Raw genomic sequence first — 23,464 nt, 5'->3', positions numbered from 1 at the left:
GCTCCGCCCCGCGCCTGCGCAGTGCTGCCGCCGCTTTCCCGCGCGGGTGAGGCGTTTTGGGGGCGCGGCGGCGGCGGGGTCGGGTTTGTGGGGACGGGGAGCGTCGGGCACCCGCTGCCCAGCAGGGACCTTTCTGTGCAGGCCTCGGGCCCCGCGGGGAAGGGGCCTCCCGGTGGGTCCGGCCAGTCCCCGCCCCTCCGTCCCCGTTTGAAGTCGGCGCCGCCGAGGCCGGACGGTGTGGGCCGGACCCGGAGCCCGGCGGGGACAGGGACGGTGCCAGAGGGGTTCCGGGTTGTGGCGGGAATGTCAGGGCGCTCACTGGGTTTTGATTCTTAGTTGAAGGATGAGAAATAGTAAGGAGCCGTTTTTTGTGAAGTTCATAAAGTCTTCCGGGAGCTCGGAGTATTTTTCTAAAGCCCTTGAGGTAAGTGGGTTTGGTCAMCTGTGTGAGCTTGGTGAATTGCCATGTGATTTATGTGGCTGAGTTAGCTGTATGTGGTGTACAATAAGCTAGCTTACATGTGTGCATCTGGAAATAAAGCTGTTTCTATAGCAGGGATGCTTAGTGTGTAATAAAGTTTGTTGAATAAGAACGATTTTACATAATTTTTTATAATTTTATGCTTTCAAAACCTGGTGGGATGTAGGGAAGGGACATGTAGCCTGGAAGGCCTGAATGGTGGTCACTTATCAAAGCACAAATTTTGGAAGGATGCTGTTTTACACCTTGGGAGATTAGTGGGAGCCAAAGACACTGGGTGCAGGATCAGGTCCTGAAAGCTTCTCTGCTGAATTTTCAAGTCAGAATATTGTGAAGACTCAAGGGAATGAAGGGGACACCTATGCGGTGTTTTAGCCCTTTYTTCTGCCAATACATGTTTGTGTGGTAGCTTAGTTGAGAGCTGTTTCAAGGAGATGCACTTGTGTAGTTTGCACAGGATTGGCTATTTATTAATTGTTTATTGATTAAATAAATGTTGTCATATGCATTGTTTACCTGCAGTCTATAAAAGAATTCCAGTCAGAAGATCATCTCCAGATCCTTGAAGAAGAAACAGTACTCAATATAAAAGAAAATGATAAATCACTTTACATTTGTGATCCTTTCAGAGGTGTGGGTTTCAGTCATCTCAAAAAGGTACATCACCCAGCAACTTACTTTGAGATCTGTTCTTTCCTTTTTATAAGCACTCCTGTCCATACTTACATTCTGCATGTTCTTTCCTGCACTGACTGTCACAGTACAAACTTCACTGCATTCTTTATTTAGGGAAGAAGATGACCAGCAAAGCATAATGATTATTGTCAAACATTTGGAAAAATAAATGGTAGGGTTGGTTCTGATTCTGCTGGAGTCCCTAAGCTGGTTCTTACGCTTTTTATCTTTTGATAAACATGATTTGGTTTGACCTGCAAGGAATTATCTAATGGACAAAGATAGGCAGCTGGAATYCTTTGGCCATAGCCACAGCATCAGCTGCTTTTATTGAGGCCAGAAAATCTACAATGATTGGACAGAAAATCCACAGCTGAAAGTAAAAACAAAACTGTCAGCTACCTGGAGATGCTGGAGGAGAAGGGGAGGACAGACTAAAAGAGCCCTGCCTTCCTCAAAATGCAGGGACAAGGAAAGCCTTCCTGATACTTTCAGTGTACTCTTTCCTTATTTTGTTTGTGCATATTCTGTTATGTTTTTGTAGCTTGGCTGTCGGATTGTTGGACCACAGGTAGTCCTGTACTGCATGCAGTCACAGCGGTGTGTCCCAAGAGCTGAGTATCCCGTGTACAACATGACCATGGCCGATGTCACAGTGTCCTGTACCAGCCTGGAGAAGGATGTGAGGGTAAGGCCTTCCCGAGGGTGGATTGTTTAGCTGCTTTTTGCTGACATTTGTTTCATATGGCTCATTACTAAGGCAGCAGTCATACCATACATGTCTCATTGTATCTATGTCTAGATTCATCAAGTCTTTTGTAGCTTGTATACTATGTGTTGTTTACTCACATATTAATACACCTCAAATATGATTTATATCTTTAAATTTATTCCAATGCCTTTTTCTAAATCTACCTAAAATGTCAACCATCTGCAAAATTTTGCTCATGCAGTGTAATTGTAGTGTTTTTATTTAGGGTATTTATTATGTGCGGCTTATTATAAGTGCAAATAAAAAGTAAATTCTAGTTATGTTTTTATGGCTTCCATATATATCTATTTAGTATTTTTTGAGCAGTTTTTAGGGGAAATCACAGACAATTGAAATCCATGTTTTTGGTGTAAGGTGAAAAAGACTGTGGGTTCTTTTTTCCCATGTTATTTTTCTGTATTTTTTTTTGCCCATCCAGGAAGAAGTTCATAAATATGTGCAAATGATGGGTGGATGTGTATACAGAGACCTCAACGTGTCAGTAACTCATTTGATAGCTGGAGAAGTTGGCAGCAAGAAATACTTGGTAGCTGCTTCCCTGAAGAAACCTATTTTGCTTCCTTCYTGGGTTAAGACATTGTGGGATAAGTCTCAGCAAGGGTATGAAAAAAACAAAACTGATTTTGTTTTGGGGACTGGGAATTCTTATGTACAGGCTGATTTCTTTTTCTGGTTGATTTCACTTAGAAAGCAAATAYTTTCTCTTTTGGTTTCTGTAGCATAATGAGGTACACCGATGTTAACATGGAAGACTATGYTTGTCCTGTGTTCCTTGGCTGCACCATTTGTGTAACTGGCTTRAGCAGCTCAGACAGGAAAGAAGTCCAGCGCCTCACTGCTGAGCATGGTGGGCARTACACGGGGCAGCTCAAGATGAATGAATGCACTCACCTCATAGTTCAAGAGCCAAAAGGTACAACCAACAGAATGTTTTCACTTCTGGAGTTGAAGTAGTATAAATGTGCATAAGCACAGGAGCKTGAACTGTTTCTGTGTCTGCTTCAGTGTTGCTCTTACTACTTCTCTTTAGGGAATCACTGTTGATGGAAAGAGTAACACAAGGGCACCTTTGCTTTGCTCTAATGAGAAAGAGAACAAAAGAGGAAAAAAACCYAGAGACATAAATGGTATTTAAAGAAAGGAAAAAAGAGAATATTGGAAGGATAAAGATTTTTTTTTTGGGGAGAGCTGCACAGGACTTCATTTGTACTGTGATTGAAATTGGATTGTAGCCTGATATTTTTAAATTGATTATACTTGTGCCTCCCAAACTTCCTACTAAGACAAAATGAAAGTTCCTTTTTCTTTCCTTTGGGAAGATGAAAGGATTTTAGTCTTATTGTGAGGGAAGAGTGGAAGGTTTTCTTTTTTCCCTAATTTCCCTCTCTTTGCCTAGAGTGAAATATYGTGAGACTTTCTGACCTTTTTTGTGTGTGTGCTTGAAAGCTTTAAAGCCTTTTTTCTTTTTTGGTTCTTCAGTACTCTGTCATACCATGAGTTAGCCATCCATGAGATTATTTTATTCTTAACTTTAATTAGAGCATAAGCAGCTTGTCACCAGTCCAGTTTAACTAGTGAAATTCACATAATTTGTCCATTAAAATAGTTTGTTTGAATTTGTGAATTTTCTTAATGTCCAGCCATCTTTCAGCAATCACTGTTTGATGCTTTAGTCTTTTAGTGAYTGTGTTTTGGTGGTTTTTTAAAATTTTGTTTACATCTGGAAGGTCAGAAGTATGAATGTGCCAAAAAGTGGAATGTGCACTGTGTGTCTGTGCAGTGGTTTTCTGACAGCATCAAGAAAGGCTTCTGTCAGGATGAGACAATGTATAAAATAGAGCCTGGATCAAAACTGTGTAATGCACCCAGTACATCAACACCTACAAATGATACCAGCAGGCCTCACAGTAAGTAAGACATTTTACAGTATGTTYAAATAAAGTAGGGAACATCTGTATTTAGGAGGATGAGCTGTTTTAAGATTAGTAAGGTGTTTACTTTTGCAACACAGGTTTGACTGTTTGGGTTCTAGATTCAGCTTAAGCTTAAAATACAACAGATTGCTTTTATGCACATTGGATATTCCAKTATGAGTAGAGTTGAAACATGGATGATTGTTAAAAAACTAAACTTGAATGTGGTATATGTTTGTCTGCTAGAGTACCAGTGATGTGCATCTGTAAGGTCTACAAAAGCATTACTGATCATGCATTTGTAGTTTAAAACAATTGTCTGTAATGAATATCATCTTACAGCAGTCTTAGAGGGTGAGAGGGAAACAAAGGCTAATTTTTAAGTTTTGYGGTGKTTTTTTTTCTATTCTTTTTCTTTATACACTCGGTTTCACTTACTCCATGCTACTAACAGAAGTTAAAAGTGTTTTGTAAGCACATATGAAAGCATGACAGACACAGCCAGCTTTAATGTATGTCCACCTGATACTGACTTTTCTTAAATTACAGACTTGATTTCTCTGCTATAGAGAGTCCTGTTTAAGTTWAAAAGTATTTCTAATAGGTGGCCACAAAATTGGAATAAATGTTGTGAAAACAAGTCTCATTGGCTGCTACGTTATAGGTGTCATCCTCCAGTGAGTAAACAGAAGGTGTATAAGCACTGTTTCTAGCAAGACCAATCTGTGTGGAAAGAAACCCCTTGGTTTAACAATGGTTTTGCTTACCTAGTACTTTTCAGACTTTACATTTTCTTAAAAGCACCACAAAGTCATAGGTGGCAGGTTTGAATTTTTTTTAGTGGAGGACTGGAGAAAGATGAGCCAAATCTAATGCCTCTTTTTAAATTTTAATTTTATTTGAAGATCATACCCTTTCGGACGTCAGCCATATTTCCAATATCAATTTGAGTGGTGTTAATGAAACTGCATGTAGTTCAGCTATGAGCAGCAGACTGGATCCTCTTCCAGATGAGCTGGAAAACTTGGACATAAGTTCTTTTCAAGCTCCTGAAGATTTGTTAGATGGATGTCGAGTATGTATACTTTGAAATGTTTGGTTTTAACAATGTGAAAGGAGCTATATTGAAGCACTGGCACTTTCTGCTTGAGTAAATTGTTTCCGTAGTCAGCTACGAATACCAAATTTCGTGTCCACATGCTGTAGCGTGTGTGTGTGTCTGTATGTGTGTATAATTGTATTAAATATGTCATATAAATATAAAATTTCATATTTATAGACACCTGTATATAAACACTACAGTGAATGGGTGCAATAATTAATGTGTGGCTTTATTTGGGRGTATTTTTTGGTTATGATTCTGGGGGTTCATTAGTAAATTTTTAGTAAACATTAACGCTTTGCTAAATTAATTTGCAAAGATAAATRAATCYATTTATAAAATGCTTAACTTTTTTGCTGCTTTTCAAAAGCTGCAGCACTACTTTCTGTGTTCRTCAGCAGTTGAAAYKAATTATACCAAAACATTCKACTTTRTTTTTGGGTTTTRGTGTTTTGWTTTTTTCTTTCACATTTTTAGTGCTGTATTTGTTGCTCTTTTCTCTTTGTAGATCTATCTCTGTGGCTTCAGTGGCAGGAAGTTGGACAAGATGAGAAGGCTTATTAATTGTGGTGGTGGWGTTCGATTTAATCAGCTTAATGAAGATGTTACTCATGTTATTCTGGGAGAAAATAATGATGAGCTGAAACACTTTTTGGACAAGACGGCTCACAGGTTATGATAACTGTCTTGCTTAACGTCTAATTACACATTATTTTCTTTCTCCCACCACCTCTGGCATCCCCAGCACAGAAAATACATCAATCTGTTTGAGCACAAGGAAGGTCAGAGGCATGGAGTACCTCTTCTGTGAGGAAAGTTTGAGAGGATTGGCTCGGTTCAGCCTGAAAAAGAGAAGGTTTTGGGGTGACTTAATTGTGGCCTTCCAGTGTTTGAAGAGAGCCTACAGGAGAGGTGAAGAGGGACTTTTAGCAAGGACGTATAGAGACAGGGCAAGGGGGAATAGCCTTAAACTGAAAGGGGGGAGATTTAKATKAGATATTAGAAAGAAATTCTCYTCTGTTAGAATGGTGAGGCACTGGAACAGGTTGCCCAGAGAAGCTGTGGCTCCCCTTGCAKGTAATTGTCCAAGGCCAGGTTGGATGGAGCTTTGAGTAACCTGGTCTAGTGGAAGGTGTCCCCTGCTCATGGCAGGGGGATTRGAGCCAGATGATCTTTAWGGTTACCTCCTACCCAAACTATTGTATGATTCTTCGGAAGCATATATTGATTTGAAAATRCTAAGTAGTGTTTGATTTAAATGAGAAGACTTACAGTTAGTGGTCATAAGTATGTCCTCATGTGCTTCTCAGTACTGTATCTTTGGGTAGCCATGAGTCACCTCAGTGAATGGAAAAACTAGCATTCTTACTGATGAAAAGAGGTGTTTATGTGTATTTGTTAATACATTGAGGAGGAAGAATTTGGCAACCCAGCAGTGACAGATAAAATTTATGTTACAGAAAATAAGTATGAGATACTCTGTTCTCAGACTGAAAGAATAAAAAAGTTTCTTGAGGGTTCTGAAGTGCAGAAAGCTTGCTTAGTATCAGAGTTACAAACTTCATGTGTGTGTATGTACTGGTATTTTTGGAGTAGAAAAGAAGATTCACAGGTTTGAAACCAGCTGTAACTTGTTTGTATAACATTTTGTTTTATAGGCCTCATATAGTGACAGCAAAATGGTTGCTGGAGTCATTTGGTAAAGGTTGTCTATGTCCAGTGGAGTACTATATCCCTCTAAACTACCAGCTGTTAGACAATCCAATTTTGGAACAACMTGGAATGAAGTCAGTTTTTCCAAAAAAAGCCAGTCTTTTGAAGAAAGATGCTGTGAACATTAGAAAGCATGAGAAAGCTACTGAAGATGACTTCCTCTCTCAATATGTAAATAATTATTCTACACTAGGTACGTTCTAGGCTTAGCATACTGTAAAAAGTTTAGCTGCTCATAATTAGCATTTGAACTTGTAGAATTTGCTTATTAAAAAGTTATCCACATCTGGTATGTTAACTTTCTACTTACTGTTTCAGAATTCARATGTTAACAGGCCAATATAGAACAGTTTTTAACTAAAACCTGGCTGAAAGCAGGACAGTACTGTCATTTCTTAATGAAACTGTTTTGGGTTGTCTTTGATGTTCTTGTCAAACAATTATTATGCTTGGTTCTTTTTTATTTTTCTTTCACTTTTCAGATGAAGTTGAAAAACTAACATCCAGAACYTTTAGTGATGTTACCAACTTGACTGGTCAAGGAGAGAATCAACCTTCTGTCTGTAATGGTTCTTTGGGAGAGTCTTCTGCAGTGGCTGAAGGAGGCTTATTTTTCAGAAAGAGATTTCTTGTTCTGGGTTTTGGTGAAGAGGATGAGTCTTGCATTGCAGATGTTATAAAGGAGAATGCTGGGGAAGTTCTGCCACTGCAAAGCAGAACCATTGCAGACTATGCTGTGGTACCTTTATTAGGKTGCACCGTGAAGGCAACTGTTGGTGATGTTGTCACAAATATATGGCTGGTAAGGGAAYTACACTTTTTCAATTCCCAAATAAATTGGTATCTGTATTACAAATTTGTTATGTCAGAACGCAGTTATTGATGTCTTAAATATCAGTAAGATACTGAGAGATTACCTCTTTTCATTTGAAATGTACTAAACAAAAGCCTGCGTTAAATCCTTTTCATCTGTAGAGTGTTTTATCTGTTTCACTTCATTTTTTTTACTCTTAAATGGGACTTCTTTGTCATGACCCAGACTTACATGAGGTCTGACAGCATTGTCTCTAAATGATGAACTCTGGAAGGAGCTAGTTGACTAATGATTTAACTGGATATTTTTGCTTGTTTCATGCTTTTTATAGTTTTTTTTTTCATTTGTGGCAGAAGAGCAAGTCATCTTTATAACTTAAAAGTCAAAGAATACTAACAGCATTCGACAAGATCTGGCACACGATATAGAGTACCTGTTGTTAGTAATTACTCTGCAAAGTAAATCTATACAGACCCTCAGGCACTGAACTGGAAATCTCCAGTTTTGTGGGGACTTCCAGGGTTGGAATTTTAGTAACTTTAGTAACTGAAGACTTCTGAATAATGTCTCACTATGTCAAACTTGACAAAATTGGCTTTGTCTAAGAAAGAATTTGTCTGATTCAATTGGAAGAAAATTGTCTCAGGTGTAATGATGGAAGCAGGATTGCTCRTTGTTGAGTCTATAAATGCTGTTGTAGAATTGCTGAAATATTGTTGGCTTTGTCACTATCTGGCTTGATTTACATTTTTATCTYTTTCACCTCCTTCAAGATAACATGTGTGGAACAGCAGGTCCTTCTAGACATCCGGTCCAATCCACTTTTCACACCAGTGTTGGTAATGGAAGGAGCTACMCCTCTGGAAGATTGTGTTCTTTCTTTTAGCCAGTTCACTGGTGCAGAGAGAGACTCCCTTGTTTATCTGGCAGGACTGCTAGGAGCCAGGTATGTCCTGGGCCACTGTTTCTTGTTCCTGAAGARCCTRTGTGCTRCTGTTATGCATTTCATTTCTTCTGTACAAATGCTAGGGTTAAAACTCTTTTGAATTCCATTCATTTACAAACCCTGCCACTGAGGCAGTGAGACGTAATTATACAGTTCTTCTATTTTCTTCTCCTTTAAAGAAATATGGTTAGTACTCACACAGTCTGATTTCTACCAGTAAATGCTCAGTTTTGTATTTCCCAGTAACTTTTTATTCAGCTCTTTAACTGAGCAATATAAGTCAGGTTTTCAGGTGTGGCCTTCTGAGTTGCTCTTTGGCTGTCTAGGAATGGGCCACAGTTTCTCTTCACTACTAACTTGCTCAGCCTCATAACCATGGTGAACCTCATTCACCATCGCAGCTCCTAAGAAATTGTGTCCTATTTGCTTAGAGTTCATCAAAATCTTTGAAAAACCTTAAGAAAAACATTGGCAAAATTGTGTATCTTAGTGTATCATTTGATCTGGTTTGTAGTTTATTTGAACTAAATTCTTTGCTGATGAGTTCTCAGTCCTGCCATATTTTTGCAAAATTGTGTCCTTGATGATGAGAGAAAAACTGTAATATAAAGAAAACTGTTATTCATTTGGAAATGGTGCTCGTTGACTCCAGAAGAATAGCAAGCCTGTTCATTCATCTTGCTGAAGAATGTTAGGCCCAATGTATGATTTAAACATGGGATACGGGAGGATTGCTGGATTATAAGAAATATTGTTTTCAATACTGGTAGAAGCAAAACGTTGCTGTTTAACTTGTGGTTGTTTCGTTTTTTTGGGATTTTTTTTTTCCTTTTTTTTTGTTTTTTTCTGCAGGTTAGGCTGTGAAGTGCAAAGTGGGTGGCCTTAGATATCAATTCTATTAGTTCATTTTCTGTTGTGAGAATGCATTTTATAATAGGATAAATGTGCCCTAGATTAATGTTGTTTATGACTAAATGAATGCTTTATCCATCTGCTTGTAGAGTCCAAGAATTCTTTGTGCGGAAAGCCAATGCGAAGAAAGGAATGTTTGCCAGCACCCATCTTGTGGTGAGAGAACCAAACGGTTCCAAATATGAAGCCGCGAAGAAGTGGAATTTGCCAGCAGTCACTGTAACTTGGCTTTTGCAGTCTGCAAGGACGGGAAAGAGAGCAGATGAAAGCAAGTTCTTGGTTGAAAATGCGGAGGCTGAAGGTTGGTTCTTAGCGAGTTTGGGAATATGGTTTTGTCTCTGTACAGTTTGTTCACGATAAAGAAGGCAGGTATGATGAAAATTTTTTTCCGAACGCCTTCATGTATTAGAGTTGAAGGTTGTTTTTCCAAATATTAATATAGAATCATATATTGGTATGAATTGGAAGGGTCCTTAAAGATCATCTAGTTCTAACTGCTTGCCATGGAAAAGGACACCTTCCACTAGACCAGGTTGCACATGMAACCATAGTTTTTCCATATTTTTTTCTGCTATTGAGTTGTGATTACAGAAATTATCTTGTATGTTTGCTGCAAATCTGTTGCAGCCAGTGGGGTCCTGTGGTTATCAGCCAAGAGGGATTCAAGCTCGATGTCTCAGCTTTGTCATTTTTGGCACATTTACTGYTCAGTAGCTTGCATGGTAATTCATGACAGATCCATTTTAGAACTTTGTACTTGTTAGTCTGCAATGATTTGATGACCCTCTGTTCTGTTCTTCATGATTGCTGTTTAAATAAGAGTWTGTGGAGTCTGTGTTCAAGAGAAAAAACAGTTTCCTTGCTTATGTTTTCATTGTTTCTTTTAAAGATACGGARAGTTTCATTACTCAGCTTAGCAAGACACCAGCAACTGTTAAATCTCCTGATCCAGAGCAGCCTTCTCGTCTCCTTGAAGCTGGAAAAAAAGGAGCTGTGACCCCCCTTGATATCAACAGGTTCCAGAGTAAAGCTTTCCAAGCTGTAATCTCTCATCATACTGGGAAGACAACCCCTGTTGCACAAGCYGGACCACTCCAGAAAGAGCCATCTTTGCATCTTGACACACCATCAAAGTTTCTTTCCAAAGACAAGTTGTTCAAGCCTTCTTTTGATGTAAAGGTGATCTTTGCAAACTTTTTAGTTYGTGTGGCCAGTGCTGTGGAAGATGTGCATAAACTTAAAAGCAGCACAGAAATCTGTGGTTTTACCCAGTTTTATGTTGTTCACATATAGACTTTCCCTTTGAATAAAGCCAGGAAAGCTAGCTCCATTTATTTATGTAGTTTAGTTAGTGACCTGTGAACTAAATTTATTGAATAGTAAGGGCTGTAATATCTTTGACAATGCTCCTGTTTGTTTATGGCATCATATGCTTGTGTGTCTTACACCTCAGACAGTGTCCAGTTTGTGTTCTTTGATCTGGGGACTGACAAATGTAACAAGGCAGCTTRTAATTGCTCCAGGTATTTGGAAATAAGTACTTGCTTATTTTCTGGTGAAATGCTACTTTGATGGCATGTTTTAATGTAATAGGTGTATACCAATTACAAAGCTGTTTTGGCAAGTTGAAAAATATCTTGGGGTTCAGTGTCTTTCTCTGAAGGCCACAATAGGCTGGAAGAACCAACAAAAAGAAATCCTGACAATTATGGATTATCTGTGCTGGAAGAGCTCTTGAATAGCTCAGGTGTGCTTTGGAAGGCTTCAGGCTTATTTTTGGTTTTCAAGGCCTTAGCTAAAAGATCAATGCATTGAAGTCCTGCAGAGTTGTTAGGTTTTCTGGAGGGTTGTTCATGGGTTTGGCTGTTCCTTTGTGTTTTTTTTTTTTTATTTTTTAATCCCTCTGCCCATAATAGGGCAAAACATGTTATAAACATAGAAGAATCTAGTGTTCTCTTTAGTTAGTTCTGCTTCATGAAGAGAAGGCTCTGATAATTTTCAGAAGCAAAATAGTATAGACTAAAATTTCTCTTTTTATATAAATAAAAGGACACATTAAATGGTATTTTAAAGGTGCAGATAGAATCACATACTCACATGCAACTCTAGTGGGGCAAGGTGTAAGTACATTAAAGTAATTGGTGTAAGGAATACCTGGGTTTGGTCACTGGCTTTTCCACTGAGGGCAGTTTGCAGTGATGGCAGTGAACAKGGAGATTAATCATCTGTTGTTTTCTTGTTTTGCTTATGTTTTGTAGGGCTTTTGTGCAGTGGTACTACCATTGCACTTGGTAGCTGCTCCTGTAGTTTGCTATCCTGGTTTATGAGTATCGAGTCCTACTGAATTTGTAAAACTAGCACTTGAGTGACAGTTTTGTAAGGTGTCCCTGAAAGTTGGTCAGTTTCTTACTTTTTTTTTGGTAGGATGCTCTGGCAGCTTTGGAAACTCCAAGAGGTCCTGAACAAAAAAMCAGGAAACTGAGCACACCTCTCTCTGAAGTCATCGGCAGAAACTTGAAACTGGCACTGGCAAGCAGCACAACGCATACAGCAGCTCTTACCGCCAGCCCTCAGCTGGCTGCTGCACAGCCAGAAGTGGTAAGAAATTTGGGGGTTTACTTGCTGGAGCWTAGGTTTAATTAAGAAAAAGCTTTATCTTTTGTGATTTAAGTTACAAAGAAATTTGTGAATTGTTATTTGTGATCTATTTGAACATGAATTCATATGATTATGCCTTCTTCGGTGACAGTTAAAGGAATGTAAGATAGAAGAATTTCCTCAGGGAAGGCAAAGAATTTTAAAGTTTTTTTCTACTGTATGTACTACTGTCTTGAATATTAAGCAGTTGCTAAGTAAAATGGCATATAAATACGTACCAGTTTAGATTTTGTAGTATTGGAATGAGATATCACTTAGGAAATGCTCAGGTTCCAGCTGGATGGGGTTAGATATTTTGTCTTGGACTAAAGTTAGGAGTTCTTTATTATTGCATGCGTTTTTTCCTGCCTTCCTCTGTAAGGTGCTTCTTTTGTGCTTACTAGGAAAAGAAAAGTGAGAGAAAACAAAAAGATGTAGAAGGAAAGGGAACATTTATGTATTGCTTGCCATGTGAGCTCACTGTTTACTGTTGAGGAGGGGCAAGAAAGCTAATAACCTCAGGAAAGGGAAGGATGCTAATTCTTGTCTTTTAGCTCCATAGTCTTACTTTTCTCACTCCTCTACAGTTAAATACTTGAATGGCATCAGGTTTGATAATTCCCTAATTTCAGTGTTCAGCCTGTGATGCAAGGAACAGAATATGTTCTAGGGAGACTGGCTAGAGAATCGTTTGAGAATGAATCGTTTGTCTTGGGATTCCTATTGCATGGTATGGTAATAGTGCTGGGTTTGGAGCATGAATAGTGGAGCAGCAAAAATAGAGGAAGTGTGTTTATCTTACATTTRTTGTCACTGTCTGTTTTATTACATGCTACACTAAATATTGAAGTATTGTTGTTATTGCTACAGAAGCCTTCCAGTTGTGACTCTCCTGTTTTTGTCCCTGTTGCTTGACCAGGAAGAAGAGCCCAAGCCTCTAACTGGTGCTGTTATATATGTTAGTAAAAAACTTAGTAAGAGGCAAAGGGAACTGAATGCAATAGCAGCTTCTCTTGGAGCAGACTACAGGTATCAGCCAATRCAAATGCCTTCTAATGAGTCTTTGCATCCTAATATGCCTTTTGTTGTAGCTAAACATTAGATTTCACCATCTTAAACAACAGTCATCCACTTGTTACATGAAATAAGGCCATGTTTCCCTGCCAGTCCCTGTGTTCTTTGTAAATCCAACTTAGGAAGACTGTTTGTCCAGAAGTCTTCTTGAGTTGTGGAATTTTTTTCTTTTTTTTTTTTTTAAGCAGTATATCTTTTGGATGCTTTAACATTTGCTTTATATTTTACATTTTGAATCCGATGTGAATTTGTGTTTCTCCCTGCCTCAAAACAAATTATTTTCTAGATTGTAAGCATGACTAAGTCAGTGTTCTCAGAAAAGCTTAGGAAAAATAGGTTGTCATGAAGAGAAAMTATAAACTAACATTTATATTTAAGACAGAATTCTGCTTCCACTAGATCTGATTTATGTGTTTTRTTACTGACATCTAAGATAAGTGTTATTATTCATGGTGTGAAGGAGGTTGCACTTATGTTTGGTAGTAGCCTAGAAATGCTAAAGATACTTGCATTAGATAGCAAATACTTGTTTGTATCAGTTTAAAAATTAACAATCCTCATTTTGTTTATTCTGAGCTTCAAAGATCAGTATTTCGCTTGCAGCTCAATATGACAACGAAAGAAAAAGCTCTTATCCTGGATCACACATTCTTTACAGAAACTAATTTAAAATTCCACTTACTTTAATAAAAACAAAACAAAATCTAAACCAAAACCCCTCCTTTCCATATATTTATCCTATTTAATTTTATCTTCCTCAGGAATGCTTTCAAAACACWTTGAAGTTGTGCTATCATGAAACTGAATGCTGTATTTTCTGGYAAAGAAAGTGGGCTCATTGTTTATTGAGGCATAACAAAATAGGCAAAACTAACTTGAACAAGAGACAAGACAATTTCTGAGCTGTATTTCTGATACTTTTTGATAGAAATTGCATCTTCAAGTTGTATTTTGTTCTCTTTTCCAGATGGTGCTTTGATGAAACGGTAACACACTTCATCTATAAGGGAGGACAGAATGATAACAATAAGGAGTACAAATCTGTTAAGGAACGGGGTATACATATTGTTTCGGAGCACTGGCTTTTAGAGGTATGCAGCTTGTTTTGTTCCTTATTTAAAAGTAAAGGCAGATGGAGGCTTAAAACTGGTTATATGGTGGTRGATTTTCTGTATGCATTTGTAAGGACATGTATAAGGACTGATGCTTTGCATCCTGCTTTGAATTAATAAATTGAGTGATCTCTTTTCAAGGATGCACATTTATCTTTTTCTCTGTGAGGAAAAAATAAATTMTCTTCTACTGAACATTTTTGCTAAGTTTTTCTCAGAATGGCAACCACCTCTTTTCCCTTTGTGTGAACCACTTCTTTTGACAGTGTTTTTAATGTACTTTCTTTTTCTTTAATTTACTTTCTAATGTACTGTGATTTTTTTTTTATCTGTCAATTCCTCATCTTTCTCTTATTAACTGATGTTATTACAGAGTGCCCGAGAATGTAAACGGCTTCCTGAATCTCTCTTTCCTCACACTTACAATCCCAAAATGAGCTTGGACATCAGTGCAGTGCAAGACATCAGGCTTTCCTCCTCCTCCAGTAAACCTCTTTCAACTGGAAAACCAGTAGAGGAAAGTGAGGTATGATGTGTGGTAGGAATGCATGTTCCATGAAGTGATTTGGATTCAGTTAATAGTTATATTAGCATAATAATAAAAACATTGATACTTACTCAGCAACATCCTGAATCAGGCTTTGCTAGTGATTAATAGTAGCTATTGCAGATGCTCCTTAACATTCTTCTGCATTTGTAATATTCCTCTTTTTGGGTGATGGAAGAAAAAACAGGCTTTTCGGGATTTGTTTCCCAAATTTGAAAATATGTAGATCTTTTCTTTTAGGTAATGAGATCCAAGCTGTGAACTTGCTTTAGTAGACATTAACACTGCAGAATAGTTGTCACTGATGCTATTATTCACTGTTCTACTGTCCTTGCAGTAGGAGAAAGGTTAGATATGCTCTAAGGCAAGATCAATAATCTTCRGAATTTATACAAGTATCAGACATGGTTAAAAAAAATGGTGTCTGAGAATCTACTTGTCTTCATTGGTTTTAGATTATTCCTGGGGATGAAGATGATGCTGAAGATGATGTAACTACTGATCAAATAAAGGAAACAGTCACTATAGGGGAAGACCAAATTGTAGCAAGTGAATCCAAGGGAGGTAAATGTAAATCACTATTTTCAGAATATTTATGAAATATCAAACTATCAATATAAGCCTTTTGTAGCTCCAGGTGCTGAACGTTAAGATCTGGAAACTTTAGGTAGCATATTTATGCACTGGTCAAGTACAGCTAGCTTTTTAGCTTTTATTGATGCTGGATGTCAGGAAAGTGCTTTCTATTTTAAAGATCTTGACAGCCCAGAAGAAAATCATGATCATTTCTTTGTTTTTAAAACACTGAAGTTCATCCTTAATATGATAGTTTTGGAGTATATGTTAATGTGAATAAATGTGCTATGTTGTGGATCTAAGATCATGCAAGGAAATTTAGAAGTGAGCCAAATGGAGATTTCTCCTTGTGTTCAAGAGTAGGTGAATTGGGGCATATGTATTTTTTCTAGATAATCTTACCAAGTACTTTTCCTCTTTTTAATATATAGTCATTGTCCTGGTGGAGTAGAGAGGGTGACTGGAATTTCAGTTTTTGCTGAAACATTGAGCAGTTGTTCACTTTTCACTTGCTACACTATAGTAGTTGTGACATTATCAGTTTTGTTTCTTCTCTTAAGTTTTAACCCAAGCACTAGAAATGAGGGAGAACTTCCAAAGRCAGCTGCAGGAGATCATGTCTGCCACATCACTAGTGAAACCACAAGGGCAAAGAGCATCCCTTTCCAGGAGCAGCTTTGATGGTTCTCCAGCCACACCTGACAGCGCACGGTCTGTGCGAAATGGCCGCAGTAGGGTCTTGGAAGCCCTAAGGTATTCATTTGTATTTGAAAGTATCTTATTTTGTCCTTGCATTTATTTAGACATTCAYTGAAATATGAATAGGTCTCCAGGGTTTTCAGATGTATTGTCTGTCTCTGCTGATGTGCTTGAGTTGCTTCTCTTCCAATTCAGAATCTTTACCTGGATGTGCTAGATAAAGTCAGAATGTTATCTTAATCCATAGTGAATATCTTTTACTTTTTAATGTTATCTTAATCCATAGTGAATATCTTTTCCTTTTTTAAAAAAACCACAGAATAGTATGATTGGGTTTTTGTTTTGAGTTTTTGAATTGATTAATTTTTTTCTCTTCAGATTTCTTGGTGTTCTTATAGATTTTGAAGAAAGTAGGTATGAATGCTATAACATAGGTTTGTACAATTAGTATGTATTACTGCAAAGCACCTCTGTGAATRTTTCTTCTTTTYTCTCTAAATRGAGAATAGGATTTTAACTCACATCMRCGCTGATGTGCARKAAGTAATTTTCCCTTTCCCCAGACATACTTTCTTAACAATAAGGTCACTTGGATGTTGATGTGATCACACATTGCCTTCTAGAATGGAAGTCTTCTGTAAAATGAGTRTGTCAGGTATCTGTTTTTTCCCCTAGGCAATCCCGCCAGGCACTTGCAGATATAAACACAGAGCCATCCCAGAGTGAGCAGATCATTTGGGATGATCCTACTGCGAGGGAAGAGAGAGCAAGACTTGTCAGCAACCTTCAGTGGCCTAATAGTCCTTCTCAGTACCTTGAGCAAGGTCAGAGTAACACCGATAAGAACATGGATGAGTCTGCCTTCAAAGGATCTGTACCTGATTCAGAGATGGCTAGTATAGGTAAAAGTAAAAATACAATATCCTTGTTCTGTGTGACAACATCCATTTGGTCTTTGGGGCTTTTAAAATACATTTGAGTTCTATTACAGAAAAAGTAAGCATTGTTGGCATTTCTCAAATGCCAAAAATACARTTTCACATCATGGAGCTCCATTATGTGTTGCTGTTTTTTAAAGAGAGGCTTTCCCATACATTTGTGGTCAAACACCATGGCAGTGCTTGTCTAAAAGTAGACTGCTGTGATTCTGAAAAACCCCCTATCACTTGGAAGACTTCATACAATTTTCYAAGTTGTTTTGTTTTGTGTTTTGAACCATAGCTGGTTTCCAGGTAACGCCTCAGGTATGTATAGCGGAATTCAAATGGGAATACCATAAATAAAATCTTTTCCATTTTATTATGGAAATATTTATAGGTGAAGAATTGAGGTACAAGAAGAATAACTCATGGACCCAAAAAAACAAGATGTGTCCAGTTGTTGATGGACATGCTTCAGTCAGGATTCAGTGAAGATACTTTATATTCCCTATTCTTCTTGAAGTCTACAGTCTTTTGCTAGGACTAAGGAAGCAACATACCTTTTCTACCAAAACCAGATTTTTTTTAATCTGTTTTTTCTTTCTTTCTGTTCTGATAGCGGAATCCTTTATTTCTCTCTCTCTGCTGCTTCCCTGCTGCCATGAAATCTTTCCCTCAACCTACTTGTAGAGTTTCTATGGCAGCAGTCTTCCTGAAAACTGACTCTGTCCTAGAAGAGGTTGAAGAAAATTAGATAAATTCATTCAATTGTTTTTACTTCAACCAAATCAGTGCAGTTTAGCCAAAGAAATCAGGTCATTTGAGGTTTTCAGGTTTTTTTTTCAAAGCAAGGCATTCAGGGACATRACTGCAATTAGTGGTTTCTGGTATAAATAAGAGCATTGTTATGAAAGGCAGGTGAAATATAACTGTACATGTTGTAGCAGCGATTATGCGTTTATTTAATTTATTTTTTATTTTATCTTTTATATATAATTATATTCTGCCAAAGGCAAGTCATGCAACACTACTTTGCTTTCACAGCTGTTCCTGAGGCTGGGAATGGAGATGTGATTGAAGGTCTAAAGTATCCCATATGTAGAGACCCTGAAACACCAGTTAAAGATAACTTGATCCCCACTCCTCAGGCCCCCAGCATTGCTTTTCCACTGGCTAACCCTCCTGTGGCACCTGAGCCCAAAGAAAAGGTTTGTCAAATGAAAAAGTATTTATGATGATTTGTATTCTGGGACATGCAATAATACTTTAAAAATTTGAATTTGGCAGTAAATATAAGATGTGAAGATCTGCATTTAAAATCTTGAGGTGATTACTTTTGTGCAATTCTGTTGTATTCTGTTTTTCTCTGTTTTCTATTCTGTTCTCCCTCTTTTTTGAGATTTTGAACAAATATTTGCTCAGTAAATAAAGCTTGTTAGTTTAGACAAAAAGCTTTATTTGTCCCCTTAGTTAGTGCTGAAATGCTAAGGTGGGCTTTGGAGCAAAGAGTGTRTTCAAACTCCTCCAGCCATGTTAGGATGATGGAAAAGAAGTTAGGCCTTCGTTGGTATCTGGAATTTTATGTTTAGGTACAAAGGAAAAATTATTTTTCTACCAACATTTGATCTTAAATTCTGTTTTATTGTGAACTTGGAAAGGAAAATGAGGTTAGTCTTTTGTCCACAGTGTGTCACTTGATGCTCAAACTTTCTGCAGCTCTGTGTCTTCAGAGGCATAATGTGTCATGTTAGTGGAAAGGCCCTCAAAGAATATGGAATTCAGCCTTGATGGAAAGTGAATGAAGGAGGCAGTGGGATAGATCAGTACTGATTTCTTCATGTGTTCAACCTGGCATTCAGTGGATGTGAATGAAGGATTAGTTGTTATGACAGATTAGTTCAGCTGTGCCCTCAAGAAAGGGGGAACCAAGAGGATGTTCAAGCAGGAGCCTAAGGATAATTTGATAAGATCCGAGCTTTTTGTCAAGTTACTGACAGGTTTGGTTTTGCTTTTCCCAGCTAGAAGAAAACTTAATATATAAATAACCCAGAATATTTGGCAGAGAAATAGACATTTGTCAACATAATCATTGTCATATTTTCAAAATCTGTCACTTTATTTCTAGGTTGTTACAGAAGAGGAGAAGGCTGATGAAGAACCAGCAAAACTCCGTAAATTTCAGCTGTCTTCTCTCAATCCTCAAGAAAGATTTGATTACTGCCATCTGATTGAGGAATTAGGTACCAGATAATTGTGAAATGCCAAGAATAGTATGTGTCMGCTCAGCTGTGGTTTGTTGGAGAAAAGAAAGGGTTTCTGTTAGTGACTTATCAGATTTGAGGTCTGAAATTTACAGTTTTCTGTGCTTGTGAGCAATTCTTWGAATATACTATTATTATTATTAAGTGAGCAGTATTATTTCTTTGCTATAAAACAGCAATGGTTTTGTCTCCTGACAGTTTTCTTTCAGCTGTCTTCACAACAGCCTCATTCTTTACTGTTGRGAGGGCCCAGGATGGGCTGTCCTCTGGTGTCTCTCATTCCCATCTGTGTTGCAGTGGTACTTACAGAGCCACTCTTTCCTGGCTGCTTCTCCCTCCTTAGCAGCTTCTGCTTATGTCATTTCCATGATAATACTCTCAGTGTAAATTTGAGTTGAGTTTTCATCTGAATTCAAATAATTCTCATTTTGAGTTGATACTTTCTGTGTACAGCATGATGCTTAGATAATTTGCATCAAATTCATTCCTCAATTCAAGGTGGAACAGTACTTGAGAAACAGTACTTTGATCCAACTTGCACACACATTGTTGTGGGACATCCTCTTCGGAATGAAAAATTCTTGGCTTCAATGGCAGCTGGAAAGTGGGTGCTTCATCGTTCCTACCTGGAGGCATGTAGAGGAGCTGGCTGCTTTGTTCAGGCATGTGACCCTATCACCAAGACATTAGTGTTTTACCTTTTTGCATTTATTTTTGTTTTGCATTACATGAAAAGACAAATTCTCAAAATCAATTGCTAGTTTAGGGTGCCCAAGCCATGGAAGTTTTTAGAGAATCTAGAATCTGGGAAGTTTTTGGCCAGCTTTGTCTGAAAACTAGTACTGGACCAAACTCCTGATATAAGATAAATTAAATACCTGTACTTTTTATAATTACTTCTGAAAACTGTGTCTTTGAATACCTTTTGGTACATCCTCACTGGTATTAGCTAAGTTTATGTGGCTTTTGTTAAACCAGGAATAAAAKCTAGTTACTTAGCATAACTGAATGTGTATTAGTTTTAAGTGTTGCTATAACCATGTACATAAACATTTTTGAACTCTACCTGTTCCGATACCTTCCTAGCTGTTTATTTTGCAGTTCTCCTGGGTCAAGCAGTTCTTTTAGGTTGACCAGGCTAACTTCAAAATAACGCCTGTAGACTGCTTCATATCCTTATGTATTAAAACCAAATTTCATTGTTTTGGAAGACACTGCAGAAATATAATCAGTGGTGTCCAGTATAATTACGAGTCATATCTCAAATTTTACCCAGCCCTGTTTTGGCCATAAAATCCATATGTATAGCTAGTGTGAGATGGGATTTGTTTCAGGGTTTTTTGTTTTTTAATTGTTGTCTGTTTTTAAAATCTATTTTTCTGCTGGTAAAGTTGGCAGGACTGCTTTGTAACTCAAGCTTATGGTTATTTCAGGAAGAAGATTATGAGTGGGGAAGTAATTCTATACTTAATGTTTTGTCTGGAATCAATGTAAACCAGAAGAAACTAGCACTGGCAGCTATGAGGTGGAGGAAAAGAATTCATAAAGGGAGGCAAGAAACGGGTATTGTTGAGGTATATACTCCTGTAATGTAAATAGTACAGTGTGGGTGGACATGACAGGGATTGTCACCAAGAAACTTGAAAACTTCACTTTCAGGGGAAAGTAACCTGTCTTGTTATCAAGAACRAAATGTCTTGGCTGGATATATTCTAGTTAATTAATTTGGTTTTAAAAAAATAACTTTCTGTGCTGGTATATTAAAGGTCTTASTCTCCTTTGAACCAGYGTTCATGTTTTACAAAGCTGGAATRTGGCTATTTATGTATGTAAATCTCAGCCAGGAAGACGATGTTTATGCTTCAGAGCTCTGACTGGAGAGTTAAGCTAACTCAGCTCTGCTAGGAGACCAGAACTCGCTACTGGTACCTTTCCTAAAGCACTTTCTGTCATTTTTGCGGTGCAAGTTTCATAGCATTTGAGTGAGATTTTTGGAAGCGTGAGTTGAACTCCCTTAAAGCATTTTAACTCCTCTCTCAAATCAGGCACTGCAGTTGAGAATTCATTGAAAGGTGGTGTTTCAGTTACATCAGGAAAGATCTTGTCTTTCCTGTGTTTTACAGTAGCCTTTTAAAAATTATTTCTTCTAACAAATCCACCATGCCCTTTGCCTACTTGGAAACCACACTGAGTCTTTTTACAGGCAACCAGTTGACCCTCACTGCTGTTACTGTAACTAAGGGCATGGTGGGGGAACAGGGGAAAATGTTTCCAAGTAACTGTTTTTCTTTCTAGATAAGTTTCTCTAAGTGTCTGGTGTTTTCGAAACCATACTTTCTGCCAAGGGTCTTTCTTTAGAGGGGGCTTGGTGGCAAGCTGTTGTCTGTGGCCCAACAGCTGTATGTTCTATGAARTTTTTTCTGGCATGTACACTTAAATGCAAAACTAAGTAATTGCAAGTCTTCATCTGATGAAAATTCTCAAAAGGSGTGAATTATAGATCCATTAAGTCTTTGTGCTTTTTTAGTACTAGCATACTTTTGACTAAATTGTCTTTTATCTAGGGAGCTTTCAGTGGTTGGAAAGTGATCCTGAATGTTGATCAAACCAAGGAAGCAGGATTCAGGCGCCTTCTTCAGTCAGGAGGAGCAAAAGTATGTAACTGTTTGAAAAAAATTAAATATATACATGTTTGTTTAATTATTTTTCTCTGTTTAACTCTGTGTTGGATATTTTTCATGTGAATAAAAAGTCTTAAAGAACAAAATTGCTTACACAGGGTAGCTGAGACATAGTCAAAGGGTGGGAGGAAAGAGCTTTGTCATCATCACTTTGCAAGTGGTCACAGCTTGTCACACAAGCTGTGTGTCATTAATGCTGGTGGGAATTGATAGAATTTCTGTGCCCTGCTCTTAATGAGAAGGATCACCCTTCTGGAAAGGTATGTGATGGTACAGAACAGCTGTAAATGGTATTTTACTTCCCACTGGTTTCTAGTTAATTTGGTGAGTRAAATTAAAAGTCATGAACTGCATTTGTCTTGGGGAAGAAACACAACTAAACTTTAGTCTGTTTTGTCTGTAGGTGTTTCCTGGCCATTCTGCATCTCTCTTTAAAGAAGCCACTCACCTCTTTGCTGACTTCAGTAAGCTGAAGCCAGATGACTCCAGGGTTAAYGTGGCAGAGGCGGCAGCCCAGGGAGTGAACTGCCTCAAACCAGAGTACATCGCTGACTACCTCATCCAGGTGGGCACACGCCAGGGCTCTCCACCTGCCACACAGCCCCAGCCCCCTGTAGGGGACTGCTGCTCCACCAGTCACGGGCATCCTTTGCCAGGAGTTGTGGCYACAAAGTGCCTGTGCTGAGGGCTTTGATTTGTGGTCCCCAGTTTAGCTGCTCTAACATGACTTGTGCTGGTGCTGGCAGTGGGATCTGTTGCAGGGTAGGAAGCTGCTCACAAAATGTATTCAAGATGGAGGTATGCAGTGTTTTGTTATTTTCAGTTTTAGACAATTAACAAGCTGYTTCTGTTGTTTCAGAAGCTGCTCTTCTTGAGCTAATCAATTCATTTTTTCTTTCTATACTGAAGGATCCACCTCCCCCTATGGAGTCTTACTGCCTGCCAGAAGCTAAGTCTTGCCTTCAGAATAACTCAGATCCTGGAACTGGATTATCCCAGAAAAGAAAAGCACTGGGAGAAATGAGTAGAGTCAAGCGATCCAGAATACACTAAGCAAATTCTCTGTTCCTAATTTGTACATTTTAAAATTAATATTTATATTTTTTCATTATTGCCCCAAAAATTAAAAGCTTTGAATTTCACTTCTAACTTGTCCTGAGACTAAAATAAATTTCCTCCTTTGGTATYTTCTATTGAAAAGGAAGAGGGAAAGCAGACGAAAAGAACTGACTTGTAAATTTTTTTACTAGGGGTGGGTGTAGTAAATTATTTCTATACATCACAGGTGCTGTTGGGGTGCTGCCATCCTGAGTGCTAATGAATCTGCTCAGCAAATATAGAAACAACTCTGTTAGCCTAGAGGTGAAGTTTGTCTTGACCATGTTCCCTGTTTGAATTTGTGACAGGAACTAGAGCCAAAGACTTTAGTTTCTGGCAGCTGGAAATGTTCTTAGTCAGACAACCACAATATTTGACAAAGTGTTTGACCTTTTCAGTAACAGTGGGGTCTGGGTCAATATTTACTAACTTTGTGTATGTGAGTGCACTCTGTTAGTCTGGGCAAAAGTGTGCTTATGAAACCTGAAGAGCTGCACTAAAGCAGCTGGAATTGCTGTTGCCTGTTTCAAC

General features: G+C 38.1%; 1 protein-coding gene across 2 annotated transcripts; it reads left to right on the top strand.

Annotated features, from left to right (window-relative positions):
• The first annotated feature begins 17 nt into the window (after positions 1-17).
• TOPBP1 (DNA topoisomerase II binding protein 1) lies at positions 18-22,977 on the top strand. Of its 2 annotated transcripts, XM_057377258.1 has the most exons (28): positions 18-46; positions 337-424; positions 1,004-1,138; positions 1,701-1,844; positions 2,347-2,528; positions 2,648-2,841; positions 3,656-3,835; positions 4,747-4,916; positions 5,452-5,615; positions 6,602-6,849; positions 7,139-7,458; positions 8,244-8,416; positions 9,418-9,629; positions 10,218-10,507; positions 11,753-11,926; positions 12,885-12,994; positions 14,007-14,130; positions 14,525-14,677; positions 15,154-15,268; positions 15,835-16,027; positions 16,649-16,875; positions 17,938-18,101; positions 19,019-19,133; positions 19,653-19,816; positions 20,588-20,728; positions 21,719-21,808; positions 22,239-22,400; positions 22,745-22,977. In XM_057377258.1, the coding sequence occupies exons 2-28, from the start codon at positions 344-346 to the stop codon at positions 22,886-22,888; spliced, it is 4,569 nt and encodes a 1,522-aa protein (XP_057233241.1). In that variant the 5' UTR covers positions 18-46; positions 337-343; the 3' UTR covers positions 22,889-22,977. The 2 variants fall into 2 exon arrangements, with proteins under 2 accessions (XP_057233241.1, XP_057233242.1); XM_057377259.1 differs by lacking the exon at positions 18-46 and having other exon boundaries at positions 60-424; positions 15,154-15,262.
• Positions 22,978-23,464: the final 487 nt, after the last annotated feature.

The sequence above is a fragment of the Malurus melanocephalus genome, unplaced genomic scaffold (assembly GCF_030028575.1).
Source record: "Malurus melanocephalus ecotype Western Australia unplaced genomic scaffold, MMel_1.1 scaffold_309, whole genome shotgun sequence".
Lineage (NCBI taxonomy): Eukaryota > Metazoa > Chordata > Aves > Passeriformes > Maluridae > Malurus > Malurus melanocephalus.
The sequence above is the reverse complement of the archived record's forward strand: the minus strand, read 5'-3'. Positions and strand labels throughout refer to the sequence as shown.